The sequence below is a fragment of the Rissa tridactyla genome, chromosome 6, assembly GCF_028500815.1.
Source record: "Rissa tridactyla isolate bRisTri1 chromosome 6, bRisTri1.patW.cur.20221130, whole genome shotgun sequence".
Taxonomy (NCBI): Eukaryota; Metazoa; Chordata; class Aves; order Charadriiformes; family Laridae; genus Rissa; species Rissa tridactyla.
Window position 1 is genome coordinate 9685190 of NC_071471.1, and position 16677 is coordinate 9701866.

Below are 16677 nucleotides of genomic sequence, written 5' to 3' on the forward strand. Positions count from 1 at the left end.
GGCAGAGAACTGCTATGAGTCTGACCCAGCGTCATGCCACGCTGTAGCGCAGAGCCCCCAGAGCTGACCCCAGCGCTGCACTTCTGCAAGCTAGCGCTGAACTTGTCTCCAGCCTTTTAAAAATGACAGTCCTTTATCTAGCAAAAACAATGACTTTGATTAATACTTCATCCTGTCTTTTATCTTCATTACTTTTTAGGGTGTAATAACGTAAGTTAGACCAAGGGACAGTGATTGTGTGTTCTGGGTCTTTTAAGTTGTGGCGAAGTGCTGGCGTTTCATATCCACACGGCATCTGTGTCAGTGGTTACGGGGGATTACAGGATTTTGTGATAAGGCCTATTTAATTAACTTTTATGCATGTTACACCGTTACTAATTGAAATCAGGGACCTGACATGATGTGAAATATTTGGACCGCTGCATTTGGCTCTATATATTGTGGATATAACAATTCCAGTTTCGGTTTTAGGACAGTTATAGGAGAAGAGACCTGTGCGAGTGGTTCTAAGGTGTGCAGCTGCAATCCCTGGTCAAAAAGGCCATGCTTCAGAACAGACTACTAAACATCATTTGATAACAGAACCCGTACCTTTACAATAACAAGAATTAAGACCTAAAACAGTGAATTGTATATGGCATCACTAATTTCTGTGATTAATCACACTACGTGTTCATTGTAATGGTTGAAATGAGAAAATGGACACTGAACAAGAACTTCATGTCTTCAGGCTAATTTTGTGGGGTCCTTCAAAAGGATGGGCATTCATTGGGAAATGTCTTTTCGTTTGAACCAGGACTATCAGACCAATGACAATGACCAGGCTGTGGTGGAAATCTGCATCACTCGCATCACCACTGCCATCAGGGAGACGGCATCCATAGAGAAGCACGGGAAAGCCCTGGTGGCACTCTGGGAGTCATGTCTAGAGCACAACCTGAAGCCATCCGGAAAAGATGAGGACACACCACATGCAAAAATTGCATCGGATATCATGAGCTGTATCTTGCAGGTAAGACTCAGCTGAAAGGAAGGGAGTGTAATGCATTCATTGGCTATTTGGTTTTATCTTTTAAAATGCAGTTGTTCTTCATGTTTTCTGAAGGTGTGTGGGAGTGGTTGCTTTTGTTTGAAACCAAGAATATGACCCCAAATGTTAATGTATATTATTACATGTATATGGCATGTATTGCAGTGAATCAAAAGTTTTGGCAGCTTCCTTGTCTTTAGAAGTGTCTTGACTGTTTAGTGCCAGATTTCATTAGTTCTCCGTCAATTCTAAGTATTTGTCTTTTATGTAAGGATTTAAGTGGGAGACATAGGACTATAATTTTCTGTGCTTAGAGAAAGATTCGAAACCAAGATCGAAAAGGTATTCGGTCCCAAAAAACATTTTCTAGAAGAACACCTGAAATTGGGTCCTATTTGAACTCAGTAGTTTATGGACTATCGCTACCTGTGAATGCAAGACTAAAAAGAAGACATCTTGGTACACAGCAGCCTTTTGGGGATAGGAATGGGCTATTCCAAGGCTTTCTAAGTAAGCGAGCTGAGGGTGAAAAGCCAGTTAAAGGGGGGAGGAGGGGGAATCTGGTATTAAATCAGGGTGAGTTTGTGTGTGTTTTCGGGTTTGTTTGGTTGGGTTTTTTTAGCCAGGACTGCAGGCTGTATCATTCCTTGTTGGAAAAGCAGTGTAATACACTGGAGAGACCCATAGAGAAATCTATGTGCACAGTTATCTAACTGGAAGCAGAAATCAAGGGTTTTTCCAGAGGTTCAGCCATGGGTACCATACATAGGGACCAGGTCTGTGTCAGATGGAGAAACAGTTGCTATGCAGTGCCTTTCTAGACAGCCTACCCTGGAGTGATGTTTGCAGTGCATCTGCTGTTTCATAGTTGCTTTCTTTACCTCTGCTTCTTAAATCAGATGAGGAGGTGTCTTTTTTGGTTCTTTCATTATAAAAATTCAAGTGATGGTGGCACAAGTATGTCACTGTCCCATGAAAGGTACTGTTTAGCCCCTTGTACAATATATTGTTCCATAGACTTGTTGAGATTCCTATCTAGTTTGGCTGAAAGTGTTCAAAGTCCAAAAGAAACAGTGTTTCAAAACAAAAAAACCCAAAACCCACCACAAAACCAAAATACATCAAATTCTAATTTGCTTCAATTAAATTTTACTTTACAGTGGTCAGTTCTGTTTACCCCTGGTCTGTCTGTGCGTCTGAAGATGCACAAAAAAGGGAAAAATCTCCTTTTCTGAAGCCCAGGTTCTTGTTGATTTTTGGTTTGGGTAGCATAGAGGTTTAGTCTAACCAGACATTTGGTCAAGACTGTGAATGAGGCTTAGGAAGATGACTTCTGCACTGCGCTGGCATCCCTGAGCCGTGATCCATAAGCTGCACCCCAGCGCAGGGCACAGCAATGCATCTGATGAAGGTCAGTGGTGTATCAGGGGGTTGTGTCCCCTCTGCCCTTCTCTGTGAATGACTGGCTTTGGCAGGCGCCACGCTCTCTGATGGGCAATGCGTTCCTGGAGGTGTTGCCTAATCTCCCTTTCTGTCTTGTGTCCCTGGAGGTGACACAGTAACTGGATTTGGATACCAGTAGGAGCACAGCTTAAACTTTCCAGATGAGATACTGTACGTTGTAAAATCATATTTTGTCTTTACAGTACTTTAGAAATCGTATTTCATGAGAATACTAAAGAATGCAATGGCTTGCCTGAACTTTCAGTTTGTGCTGTTGGCAACTGTGTGCCTATATCAAGCTAATCCATATCCAAATGTTTTAGGGATTGCACTGTGTTGTAGACTCCTTCAAGAAAGGAGTTCATTGAAATGAAATGAGAAAGTTATAAAAGTACATTTACTGCTCCCTGAAACAGCACTATTATCACCAAGTTCCTTTGCATAAAAAAAAAAAGTAAGAAGGCATAAAATGAGGTTTTGTACAATACGTGAGGGATAGTTGAGTAGTAATGAATATCTGACAGCTGGGTTGAATCTCACAGCATGTTTCTGTTGATATTAGCAGCAGGGAGGTCCCCTAGGTTTGCAAACATCACTCTATCATATAATTGAAATCTGTTTTTCATTGTCACCTTCACATTTTCATAAGTGTGCATTCATGCCCTGATATTTATAATGGAACAAATGAAAGCTTTCTCCTTCCATCTGAATTCAAACCTTTTCTTAACTAAGTATTTTATCTTTATTGTAGGAAAAAAAATAAAGTCGTTCTTTGGAATTTTCTTAGATCTTTTAAAGCACGGTCAGAGGGCCAAACCTTATCTTCCTGTTCTTTCTGCGGGGAGTTCTCAGAGTATAACTTGGAGGCAGAATTTGGCTCCTACTCAGTAATGCCTCTCGGCCAAATATAATGAGGCATTATGATGATTTAAACGTGCTGCTGCATAAAACTCTCTTCATTTTAAGGGCTTTTCTCATTAAAGACGCAGTTTTTGGTCATATGGCAGTTGCCGTGATGAGAGCTATCTTGACACCTTCTTCCTTAAGGGCTGGCAGAAAGGCACTGTCCCAGAGTGGCTGCAGAACTCCGCTGCTTGGCAGGTCTCTGTTGCAAGGAAAAGTCCTCATAGACGGTCGAACTTGGCTCCTGTGCATTGGTTGAGTAGCACAATGCAGCCGTAATTAGGGTCAGTCCTGCTCTCTGTGAGACTAATGGCAAAGGCAGTTACTGCTGACGGAGGCAGAGCTGGCCTAGGAGGCAACCTAGCAGGGTATATGGAACAACAGATTTGAGTTTTTTTCAGGTCTCAATTTATTTTTTTTTTCCAGTGCTGCTCCAGAATGACCATGTGTTAAGTCTGGTCTGCCTTTCTTTGCACAGTTTTGTTGCTTTCCGAAACATCTGGGTTCCAGTGGTTGCCTGTGATTTCAGATGCTAATTAAATATAGTCATATTGCAGGATGATTTTCAAAAACAGTGATGTACTCTAGTTTCAGAGATGTTCAAAACTGAGTGAAGATGAGAGAAAAGAACTGATTAAGGAGGCTCCAGCAAGAATGTAGTTCTTCAGTTACACATAAACATATCCTACTAGTTTCAAGTGCAGTTATGTATGGGAACTTAACGGACAATATATGTGTGTAGTCTGTCCACACAATTCCAGGTATACAAATAGTTGCAGAAAACCTTTTCTGACCTTAATGTCAAAACTTAACTGTATGTGCAGATACCCCTGGGATCACTGAACCTTGGTGCCAGTTTGAGGACAGAAGTTAGCTGTCTTGACAAATTTCAGTTGACCCCCAATGTTCAGAGAAATTGACTGGAGTCTAAGAATCCTAAAATAGTTTGGATTGTAAGGGACCTTTAAAGGTCATCTAGTCCAACCTCCCTGCAACGAGCAGGGGCATAAGGAAAGGAAATCTAAATTTCTATTAGAGGAAAACTGATGTTCAATACTAAAGCTGTTACCCTGTAAGCAAGTCTCCCAGAACTCGTGCATACTCTTTTCCTCATTTGACCAGTTTGCCTTTGATTTAGTCCCAATGGCTTAGCATGAGATCCTGTTCTGGGAACAGAGGAGTTCTTTCTTCACGTGGTCTCTGCCAGCATAAAGATAGGCCAAAACACTTCGGTTTAGATGAGGGAAGCTGTGATTTGTGCTGGGGAAGACTTACTCATGCTTGAAATTCAGCTTCCCTGAGCCTTGACTCTGCACCTGCACGTTGGGCTGCCTGCCTGGGGCTGGACATCGGAGTGGGGCAGGTCGCTGGGATGCAGGACTGAGAAGCAGCAACGTGTGTCTGACTGCAGGGAGCAATACTTACCAGTCAACAGCATGAGCCGCTGCTCTGAGGTGTTTCCTACACTTTGGGATGAAAATTACCTATTCTGTGTGGATGATGGATACAGCTTCTTCTCTGGGAGCACCAAACACAAAATGTCTTGTTAGAGATGTTACAGCAATTAACATTTAACTAGTGCACTTAATATGGTTTTTTTTTCCTCTTGCATTAGACAAAAATAGGTGTGTTATCAGCATGTCCTTGTGCAGTACTTTTAAATTTCCTTACTTGCTCTTTCTTTGAAGTCTGCCTTCAGGGGTGTTACCAAAACATAACCTTTCTTGATGTGTGTTTTGCTTTTTTCCCCTGTTGTTTTGATTTTTGTTTTTCTACTCTGATCAGCGTGAGACTTTATTTTAATCATTTTTTTCAGCTGCTTATTTTTCAGTGGTTTTTAATGTTTTTACAGAATTACAATCGACCTCCAGTAATGGCCTTAGCTGTCCCAGTGGCGGTGAAATTTCTTCAGAGGGGCAATAAGGAACTGTGCAGAAACATGTCAAGTTATCTGTCCTTGGCTGCAATCGCTAAAGCGGATCTGCTGGCTGATCACACAGACACCATTGTCAAAAGTGTCCTTCAAGGTACGAACCCACTGAGGTTTTGGATTTAGTCCTGCATTGTGCCCACCGTTAGATTAGTTAGGCTGTATTAGACATATATACAAACAATCACATTATACGTAAAAACAAGTATGATGCATCTATGTATAAAGCATACATGTGGACGTATCTATAAACATGTGATTAAAACATGTTTGACACAATCTAGTAACAGACTACATCAAGACAGACCTTTCAAGAGTATGCAAATTTACTGAACTTTGTTGACTATGGAAGTTTCATTATAGATTGGGTGACCCATAGGGCAGGAAATACGTCTGTACTAGTTAGTATACCATACTGATGGACTTCGAATTCTAAGCCATGACATGAGACACTAGTTACTGGGCTCTTATCCGTTCTATTAGTGTCATTGGCAACACCCCAAGATACAAATGGAGATGAAATTAATCCCATTCTGTGTCAAAATAGTCAGATGTAAAATATAAAAGCTTTGTAGTGGTTCTTTAATTTTGCCTGTATTATTAGCTTTACATAGAATATTGTTGCTAAACTGTGTTCGTTTTGCTTTTGTGGTTTAAAAAAGCCAAAATTATTCATATCTCTACAAAAGGAAGTCCAACTTAGTTGAAGTAGTAAAGCTCACAGTACTTGTTGCAATACAGTGCTACTGCAGTAGTACAACCACTATTTTGGTTTTTGGTTTTTTGTTTTTCGGTTTTTTTTTTTCAAGTACAAGTAATAGCAATAAGTAGCAATAGCTGCATAATTATTCCAAGAACATTGTTATGAAGATGTTAAGGCCACAAATTATACGTGTGCATTCTGTATTTATTAAAAAATATAAGTGGAGTGTAGTTATTTTTAGGGGGAAGAACAGCTAAGCTAGAAACTAATTTTGTTGTTAAGACGTTATGGTAAGAGTTTGCATATTACTGTCTGCTTTGTTTAAAGACAAATGTGTGATAAATATCATAAATGATAAATATTTATGAGCTATGTGGTAATACTAATTGAGTAGAGTCCAAGAACAGAACATTGCTAACAACTTACATAGCCACATGGATAATTCTTTTAAGACTTGTGACATTAGTATTTATGAGTTACGGTTGCGCTTTACCACTTGTAATGCGGTGCTATTAATAGAAATAAATGAAGTGAAACAGGTTTTTTGGTATAGTCATAGGGTTAGGAAAAATGGTTAACTCCCACAATTGAAGGTTTCATTGTGACTGTTCCTGCTCGTTTTTGTGTATTTATGTTATTCTACCAGCAGATGTTGCTGTGGACATCAGGTTTGGAAATTCCAGAGTGGAAGAGGGCACTCTGAATAGGCATAGTGCTTTGTTTTGAGTAGTGGCTTAATTGCACTGTATATAATTTGTATTTCAGGCATGAAAAGGTTGGTTTGCAGCAGGCTAAGAACTGCGCTTAAAGACTGAGTGTTTGCTGAAGGGAGAAGGGAAGCAAGAGGATAAGCTGCTAAGGATGGATTTACAAAGCAGTGCGGAGACAAAGGGCCTTGTTCTGGTGCTGCACAGACAGGGCTCAGCCTCGTGGCACCACTGAGACTGATAGTAGACTTTGGCCCGTTGCCTGCCAGTGTTTGAGAGCTAACTGGGTTTTTTGATTACTTGGGGCAACTGTTTGGCTGCATGATCAGTTCCTTATCTTATTAGCTAAAAAAGAGCTCTTTAGAAGGAGTGTTTAACTACTTTGTTCCAGTTAGTATGAACTCAGCTTCTAAACATGCAAATGTCAGCCTGCGTTGCTGACAGGCCCTGTGCTGATGCCTTCCATCAGCATAAGGGATCAGGCAGATTTATTCCCATTTCCAGGGGAAAGCAGCAAAACTATCCTGCAGTCGTTGACGGCTGCTCCACCTTCCAGAGATGCTCAGGCAAGGGATGTGCGTCTTCCATTCAGCAAAGACTTGTCAGAGAGCAGAACTGGGCTTGGCAACATACTCCAGGTATGCATGTCTTGCACTTGCTCCTTCATTTCTACATTTGCAGTGCAAGAGCAGTGGCTTTTCCATATTTGGAGGCCAAACTCCCCCAAAATACTATTTACTTGGTGTTTTCCAAACAGGAGAAGTAGCTGTTGACAAAGAAAAATATAGTTATGCTAGGAAGGGAAGAGAGAATGGTGATGGAAGTGACTTTTGATGCTGGGCAGGAGGGGACTAGACTGTGGGAAAGCTTTGCTAGGCCACAGAGGTGATAAAAGAAGAGCAAACCAATTGGAAAGAGTAGAGTTTTCCAGCTGAGTCAGTGAGAATGAAAGGAATGGCTTTGCATTTGGTTATCTGCCAAACCAGAACAGAGATAGGAAAAGGCTATTTCCAAGACAAAGTATTTCAGGTATGAGGTACAGTAAGAACAGCAGCCAGAAAGGACTTGTGGTAATCTTTTTGAGGATTTTTCTTTTTCTGCTGCATTTCACAGACATTTGTTTTCGTTTAATGGAGGGCACTGTATGGAAAGAGGATTTGAGAGTGTTTTTGCCCTTGCACAATGTTGGGACCTCAAGTGTTTTTCTTAACTGAAGGTCTGCTGTTTGGCTGACAGCAGATGAGCAGAGGTAATCTTTCATTGTTCCGTAGTTACGGTTACTTGCACCTATTATTTAGTAAGGGATTTTTGTCATACTTACTACTAAGCATTTATAATTTAGATGCATTTTTACGGCAGGGTAATAGGAAAAATTCTAGCAATTGGAGCAGTTATTTTTACCTTAAATGAACCATGTTGCCTAAACTTTGGAGCAGATCGTATAACTTTAGGTATGAAGCACAACCCCCTTGAATGGCACAGTAAAGTGGAAATTACCTTGTCATAGCTTTTTCTGACTACTTTTGTATCATGGAAGGAAGGATCTGGTAACTGCATCGTATTCAGGAATATGTATAGCAGCAACATGTCAAGAAACTTTTTGAAGTACAGTCTTAGGACATCTGTAGAGAATGAGAAAGAGAAGCACGTGAATAGAGCAGAAGGGCGGGCTGCTTCCAGTGGAAATAAGAATTGTTTTAAGTAAGACATTCTCCATGATAACTTGTTCAGAGGCTTCAACAAGTAGTGAATAATCATTCTTGTCATAAATGGTTACGTATCCAGAGAATAACTATTCATCATTGTCTACTTCTGCTCTGTTTTCTACACACAAATCACCACCTGTGTCTTGGCTCTCTGCATCTGCTTCTTATGCACTGTGTCCAGCCCTATGAGTTTTTTTGGATTTTGGATAAGCTTGCGAATGTGAGAGAACAAAGCCGCTGCCATCAGTTTTGCCTTGTACGAACCTCCTGTTAGCATCAAACAGTTGGTTACTTTGGATATCTAAATGTATCTTAAAACCAAGTACATCCTTCTCAGGTGGACAGGATTATGCGTGGGGTACTGATTAATTTTTATTTGAGGATATCTCAAAACCAATCCTTCCTTCAACCTCCATGCTAGCACAGCCTCAGGTCAACGCGCGTGTGTCAGCACGTCAAAGCATCTCTTCTCTAGTCAACCACGTTCGTGTGGCAAAACTCCTACATTGGCAGATCTTTGCACATGGCACCAGTCACAAGAGGGATTGCTATCATGACGGGCCTCTAAAGCCATCTCTGGCTAATGCTTGGATTTCAGTCCTCTGAGGGTCTCTGTATGAGATGTTGATATTTATGTTCTTTTCCTATGAACAGCTAAAATTATGCGGTTTAAAACATGGAAAAATTCCCAAATTGGTACGTACTTTCAGAGTTTCATGAGAAGCGTGGGAAGTTTCAGTTTAGTAAAGTATCTTTATTTACAGAACAACTTTACAAAAATAATTTCAATAAAATTAATACAAAGTCAATTTACAATATAATACAGCTGCATCTTCGCCAAATGTAACATCAGATTATGATGGGGAATATTACTTTTATATGTTACGTCAATCCGTGGCATAAATAATGTTTAAACAAGGAGCTAGTTTTGTTATAGTCTACAAATTACTAACAACGATTAATAAACAACACATTTCTTGGCTTATGTGGTTCCTCTGTAAAATTCACATCAGCGCTATAAAAACCAATGACTGGAGGAACCGGAAAGATGCGCAGCCTCGTGTCAGTTCTGCAGAGACTGGTCAGCTGGATACCCAATGTGTTTGTTTCAGCAGGGATGCCAGGAGCACTGTTCAGCTCAAAAATGTCCACAGTGGCACTCATACATCAAAAAACACTACGCTAGAGAGACAGCAGTCGCCTGACCTCAGGAACAGCTTTTTCAATGTCATGCCTTGATGTGTGTTTTTTTCAGTGTTTTGCCAAAACAGCAGGCAGAGATCAAATCCCATTTCCACAGTACCTCATTTTGTAAACTTGCAATGCTAATCTTCCTTAGGATTTCAAGAGACACAGGCTCCTACGGCTCTGTTTACTTGTACGTATTGTCATTCAGCTTTTCATGAAATACGTTCGCTGCTTCAGAAACTGCCTTGCCAGAATTTAAGAAACGTACTGGGCTCCTCCGTACGGCAAAACTTCTGTGACTCCCCACCCAATGATGTTGCCCCTGATGCTGCACGCATCTTCTCCGCTTTGCGCTGCAATCTCTTTGGCGCTGAGCACTCTGTCCCACATGTTAAAGCCAGTTAATTTTCCGGAGAAGGCTAAAGCTTCATCAAATCCACCTCCAATGCAGCAGCCATTCTTTTCTTGACCGATCTGCAAAATCCCTCCGTCTGGAATGGTATGAGCGTTGGCGATGTCCAAGGCAGTGGCTGTGAGCTCTCCCTTCACCCACAGAGATGCGGATCCATTCTCTGAGCTCCAGGCACCGCAGAGATGTATCCACTTCCCAGGAACAACTACATTTTTAGCAGCTAACTTGCGCTGGTCACTGCCAACAACAAGTACTACAGACTCCCGGCTGAGATAAAGCTGGATTTCATATGGATTGAACTTGGTTCCATAGGAGAAGACAATAGTTTTGTCCAAAGCCTCAGTCACCTTGATCCAGATACAAGCAGTAAAGGAGTGAAGGGTCATTCCAGCAGTTGGGTGAACGCTCCCAAATATCTTTTTCGAACGCATAGGGAATAGAATTGCTGTTTCACACCCTGAAAAAGTTAGAAAGATTGTTAGGTAAATAAAAACTGGTCTATTTGTACATTAGGACCAGATAGGTCCCCTGACATAAGCTCACTACTGGGCTCCTCAAAGGGATCTGAGAGCTCAGCTCATCCTGTGGGGTGTAGGATGCTTTGAAGAAGCTGTCAAATCTGATGGATGAATTTGCCTAACACTATGGCAATGGGTTTAGGGGCTAATCAGGCTGCAGGAACAAGGTTTGTCTCTTCCCTCGCCGCAAAAGTAGCGTGTTGTATAGTCCTGTGCTGTGCAAAGTGACGTTGAGGCTTAATGCTGCCCATCTGCCCTGGTGCTTGCCTTGGGAAGTTGGGCTTCCCCAAGGGTCTATGCGGGGCAGGTGCCTTCTGCTCTGATGTGCCTCCCAGGAGAGCTTTTCTTTTGCTGGGTCACCTAGAGAAATTAGCACTTTACATTAGGTAATTGTGTGGGGTTAGTCCTCTCTCTGTTTCATTGAGGTCTTGTTTTAGCCTCCATGGTTTTTTTTTTCAGTATGGGGTGATGCAAACAGCAATGTTATGGTGAGGGGATGGGTTCAGTGATCTATCAAATGGCAGCTTTAGATTCTGTGCCATTCCGGGGGTAGTAGTGTCAGGCTGCCGCTGGGGAAACAGAGCCGCAGGGTAGCTGTGTCACCAGCAGTTACGCAGTGTCCTGCAGTTGTCCCATGGGTAACTGGGCAGTGGAGGAGAAGGGGACAGGGGCTACTGAAAAGCAGGGACAGGGGCTACTGAAAAGCAGGGGCAGGGAGCATTGGCAGAAGCTTGCTGAGATGTGTTTGTTTATTTTAATGACTCCTTTTTCTGACCCTGCCTTTAGGGGTCTTGGTCAGTAACTTCCGTGTGCACTGGTTAAACATGGGAAATGTGTAAGATGAGTGACATTTTAAAAACAGTTCATCTCTCATCTCCAATTAATCAACATGTTGATAATAGAAATCAGTTTAGTTAAAAGCACTAGCAGCAATTTATGAAACTCAGAAAAGTAACTGATGATCACTAAACCCAAGCCATTTTTGGTATTCTATGTGCTGTTCCCTAGGCATATATAACTTAATATTCTAAGCAACATAGAGGAAAAAGCAGCCCCCTTCTACAATTAAGCTGGTTCATTTCCTGTTTAAACAAGCTAGAGGATCTAAAATGTCTAAAACGCATGCGGAAATTTCTGCTTCAGTGAATGAAGGACTCTTTGTGTCCTCCAGGACTGCGGTGCTGTGTTATTTCACAGGCTGCTTCCTTTCAACTTTGAGCAGATTTTACATTTCTTCATTGGCCCTTTTGAGGAGGGGCAGGAGCAGTGAGCAACTGCTGGGGGTACTCCTTAAAATGCTACTTAGGAACGCTATATTGTGAAAAAGCTTTTAATTAGCAAGCTTTCATGCTTTATTATCAAGGCCTAAGCAAAATTAAAAACAGCCTCACTGAAGAACAAAAAGTGTGATTAGAAAATCCCTCAAGAGTATGGCTGGCAGTAACTCAAGATGTGAGAAATTAAAGTCTGTTGCTAAAAATTCCCTTGAAAAAAGATTTCCAGAGAGAGACTCTGGAAGTACTTAAAATGTATCTTTTAAATTAAAAAATAAGAACACTTTATATAAAACCATGTGGGAACCTGTGGAAATAATCCGGATTTCCACTGATGAGACTGAGATCATTAATGTTGATCAAGTTTTTTACTCTCACCTAGTGCAGAGGAACGGGCTGAGAGGCTGGCCATGTTACACGAGCAAGATAAAGTATGAGATCATGCTTTCTGGAAGGCAAGGTTCACACGTTCGGGGAAAAAAGGAATATACTGTAAGATCTACTCCCAGTACACAAAGATTACTAAAGTGTTGTGATAAATGAAGGAGTAAAAGCAATTTATTTATAAAGCTGAATCCATGCCCTACGTGAAAGGATAGGTTCATGTTAGATTGTGAAACGCTTTGGTGTAAACTGTTGTTATGCTGTGTTTGTGTCGTAATAGGCTTCTGTAAGTTGTAGCCTTTGCTTTGGCAGTTACAAGAAGCGCTCCCCTTGCTCACTGGTGCAAGGGCTCATGCCAGTGGTGCTGCTAAGGGTCACGGACAAGGCTGGTCTAACCACTTATTTGCGCGCAGCCATGGGATCCTGTGAGTGTAGATTTCTGTTGGGTTTTTAAGCTGCAGTAACTTATATTTGTGGAAAATACGGTCATTAAAGACATGTCAATATTTATAAGACACTCAGTGACAGCTATCTGGTAGGCAGAGTTATGTTCCACATAGCTACGTTGTGCATGTAGCAATTTTGCACCCACATTTTAAATAGATGGTGGTCTGTTCTGCCATACCCAAGTTGCTGTAGCTGCTTTTTGGGTGTCACATTATAGTGCACAGAAGAACTGTCATGAAATTTAGAATCATAGAATCGTTTTGGTTGGAAGAGACCTTCAAGATCATCCAGTCCAACCATTAACCTAACACTGCCAAGTCCACCACTAAACCGTGTCCTGCAGCACCACATCTACACATCTTTTAAATACCTCCAGGGATGACGACTCCACCACTTCCCTGGGCAGCCTGTTCCAATGTTTGATAACCCTTTCGGTAAAGAATTTTTTCCTCATATCCAATCTAAACCCCCCTTAGCAAAACTTGAGGCCATTTCCTCTTATCCTGAAATTTGTTCCTTCTTGCCCTTAAATTTGAGTTATGAGCTCATCTTTCTATGGCCACCTTGCTTGCTGACCAATGCAAACATTTTGGAAAGGAAAATAAAAACCCCAACAATACCACAGAGTTACAAATTTTTCCATGCTTCAGGAAATACTCTGTCCTGACAGTTACACGCAGTGGATGTGCCCTCCCTGCTGCAGGAAGCGTGCTTAGCCCGTTGACATCAACGGCGTGTCCTCAGATCTAGCTCTGCTCTTGGGCAGTTGGAGTTGGTGAGAAGACGACAGCACTTAGTTTAGGAAGAAGGAGGAGTGGGTACATGCATGAAGAGAATAGGAGAGCTCAGTGAATAGTGCATATGTGTAGGAGTAACCAGCTGGGAAGGTAAAAGGTAAGAGAACATAAATTGTATGTTTAAAATATGTTTGCTGCTCTCTGACCGTTTTGATCTGGGAGAGCCTGCAGGAGGTGGGATCCTAGCTGGGTGGCTGCTTTACCCTGTGTAAGGACTTTGATTAAACCCTTCTTTGATCCCACGCTTGAAAAGCTCAGCGCCTATTTTTTTGAGAAGAGTTAATGGGTTTCCTCCCTGTACGTACAGACTGCTCAAAGCTGTTGTGCTGTTCATAAGACTGCTTTGGAGTCATATGCGGAGGAAGGTGCTTAAAAGGATTGTTTTTAGGAAGTCTGTTTGGACAGGCCCTCCAAAGAGAGCTCTCTGATAAAGTATAGCGCATGTGGACTTACCTGCTGGCAGTAGGTGCTGAGCTGCCCATTTCTGTGATGCCTTCAGTTCAGCTCTGGTTTGCTGTAGCTCTTTCCACAGAGAGTTCAAAATGAGATTGTCTCCTCTGGTGGGACTGAATTTATCCTGCTGAAAAGCTGTCTCCTGAGCCACCGCCTCAGACCTCCTCAGCCAAGCGCTCTCCAGTTGGCCGAGCCTGCTGGACACATTGTGGCTTAGCAGCAGAATGTGCTCAAGAACCTTCCCTTGCTCAGACTCTTGAAGCCTCTTGGCTTCTTCAGCTTGGTCACTGTTCCTCACGAGTGCCTGCTCTACCCGTGACACAATGTGGGAGGTGACTTTCTCAACCGTGGTGGTGAAGGTGCCTGCGAGGTTGGTGGTGAGCTGGCTCAGCTCTGCTTTCAGGGTCTGCAGGTCCACCTTCAGCATCTCATCCATCGCCTGCAGCATCATGTTCTCTTTCATCTGCGAGTTCTCAAGCATGATGAAGAGCTTGTCCCACTCGGTGTGCTCTCGCTGGCAGTCGCACGAAACAGCTGGAATGGAAGATACAGATGTTGCTTTGCTATTCCTTTGTACTTACAGTTTCAAACAGAAGGACAAAATCTGGCTCTGTGCAAGGCTTATGTGCTTTAGAATGTCAGTGTGTTTCCCTCTATATGAAAACAGAAAAGTAAAATAGTGTGTATTATAGCAATTCTAAAACTAAGTGTCATCAGCAGTCTTTTGCAGGAAAACTGAAAAATAAAAGAGTATAAAGCAAATTTTGAGGCATGCCATCCAAGTGCTTTAGCATTTGCTGTCCATAATAATCTACTGGTTCAAGCACATGCTTCTTCCTCTGAAAAAAAAAAAATTATGTTTGTAATAATAACTGCTACAAGAGCTAGGCAACAGAGAATGCAATTCTGCACTTAACACAAATTTAGTTTAAATCTACTTACTTTCCTCAGTGCCAAGAACTGGACCTTCAATTTCATTATCCAGATTCACATACATGAGATCATAGTCATCATCTTCATCCAGAACCGAAACAGAAGCCCTGAAAACACAGAACAGCATAAGCAGAGAAAGTATTTCTTGGGGCCGCATTCTCTAGCTGCTTCCTGCAAATAGCTGGGCTGTCTGGAACTAGAGTCTAAGTCAGACTTCAGCAGAGACAAGACTGCGAGTGAGACGCAGCGAGCCCCTAATAAATGCTCCGAGCGCCTCGGCTTGAATGAATGAGCAATGCTCGTGCCAGTGTTGTAATAAGAGCACTTCTGACTGTTGGTTTTGGCCGGGAGGAGAAGGGGGCGTGCAGCTTGCTCAATTCCAGCCTTCCAGGTTTGCGCTGGGGGGAAGATGTACTGACTCGTGGAGGGGAAGAAACGGGGGAAGCTGCTCTTGCGAGCGGCCGATTCCCCTTCTGAGAGCAGATTGCTGCAACGTGCAGCGATGCGAGGGTGAGAGCGGGGGATGAAATCGCTTGGAGTTTGCTGCCTACAAGCACTGGCTGCGTCGGTTATATTGTTCTGTGCTCTTTGTGGAAAGGAAAGTGTTCTCTGCAAACTCATTTTGTAGTTGGTATGTGCCAGTACTCTGGAGGGGGTTGGTAGAAAAATAAACGTACCTGGAGTTGGTTTGGATACACATATATGGTTTAACCTAAATATTGCGACTTTTTTGGTAGTTATGTACAAAAACTTCTATTATATACTAGCAGTTTACTGCTTTAACCGATGAAGGAGAGCTCATAAAGACAGCTTGTTAGAGTTTTGCTTTTCTAGCTCTAATTATCAATAACAACATCATAATTATATGTGGATAATACGTTATTGCTAGTGTCTTGTTTCAGGAACGTGTAGATTAGTAGCTGCGTGATTAGAGTTGTTTCTGTTAACTTTGAAAAAACAAAGAAAGGCACTCTTGGATTAGACATTAATCTAGTTCTAAATATTGTCGTTGTTCTTAATCTGTTTTAAATTCTGGGAGGCTCATCAGTTCAATGGGCCATTAATTATTTCAGAGATGCATTGCTTAGGTGAGATTAGGGGTAATACGGTACAAATTATATATCGGCTATGAAATATTCAGAGAATAGCAAAAAACCCCTACATAATTGCACCTAACTTGCAATCTGTGTTCTCTTTCTATTTGAGTCTCTGGTTTAGCCCCTTATTGCTGGGCACTTGGGTCACAACAGCCCCAGGCAGCGCTACAGGCTTGGGGGAGGAGTGTCTGGAGAGCTGCCTGGCAGAAAAGGACCTGGGGGGGTGTTGGTTGACAGCCAGCTGAATAGGAGCCAGCAGTGTGCCCAGGTGGCCAAGAAGGCCAACAGCATCCTGGCATTTATCAGGAACAGTGTGGTCAGCAGGACTAGGGCAGTGATCATCCCCCTGTACTCAGCACTGGTGAGGCCCCACCTCGAGTGCTGTGTCCAGTTTTGGGTCTCTCACCACAGAAAAGGCATTGAGGTGCTGGAGCGGGTCCAGAGAAGGACAACGAACCTGGTGAGGGGTCTGGAGCACAAGTCCTGTGAGGAGCAGCTGAGGGAGCTGGGGGTGTTCAGCCTGGAGAAAAGGAGGCTGAGGGGAGACCTTCTTGCTCTCTACAACTACCCAAAAGGAGGGGGTAGTGGGGGGGATTCAGCCTCTTTACCCAAGTAACAAGCAATAGGACAAGAAGAAACATCCTCAGGTTGTGCCAGGGGAGGTTTAGGATGGATATTGGAAAAAACTTCTTCACTGAAAGGGTTGTCAGGCATTGGAACAGGCTGCCCAGGGAAGTGGTGGAGTCGCCAGC

At 42.5% G+C, this 16677-nt stretch overlaps 2 protein-coding genes across 10 annotated transcripts in view; one reads left to right on the forward strand and one right to left on the reverse strand.

The window, feature by feature from the left end:
- VEPH1 (ventricular zone expressed PH domain containing 1) overlaps positions 1–16677 on the forward strand; it is a 96893-nt gene that overhangs the window by 10954 nt on the left and 69262 nt on the right. For all 9 annotated transcript variants that reach the window (XR_008467027.1, XR_008467023.1, XR_008467024.1 and 6 more), the window contains 2 exons: positions 797–1012; positions 5229–5403. Coding sequence is in view for 3 of the 9 variants with exons in the window: in XM_054205591.1 (XP_054061566.1) it covers positions 797–1012; positions 5229–5403 (391 nt within the window). In the remaining 6 variants the exon portion in view is untranslated. The remainder of the gene's footprint in view (positions 1–796; positions 1013–5228; positions 5404–16677) is intronic.
- Positions 9662–15046, reverse strand: PTX3 (pentraxin 3). Its single transcript, XM_054205595.1, has 3 exons — positions 14838–15046; positions 13896–14429; positions 9662–10479 (listed from the first exon to the last, which is right to left on the reverse strand). The coding sequence occupies exons 1-3, from the start codon at positions 14983–14985 to the stop codon at positions 9866–9868; spliced, it is 1296 nt and encodes a 431-aa protein (XP_054061570.1). The 5' UTR covers positions 14986–15046; the 3' UTR covers positions 9662–9865.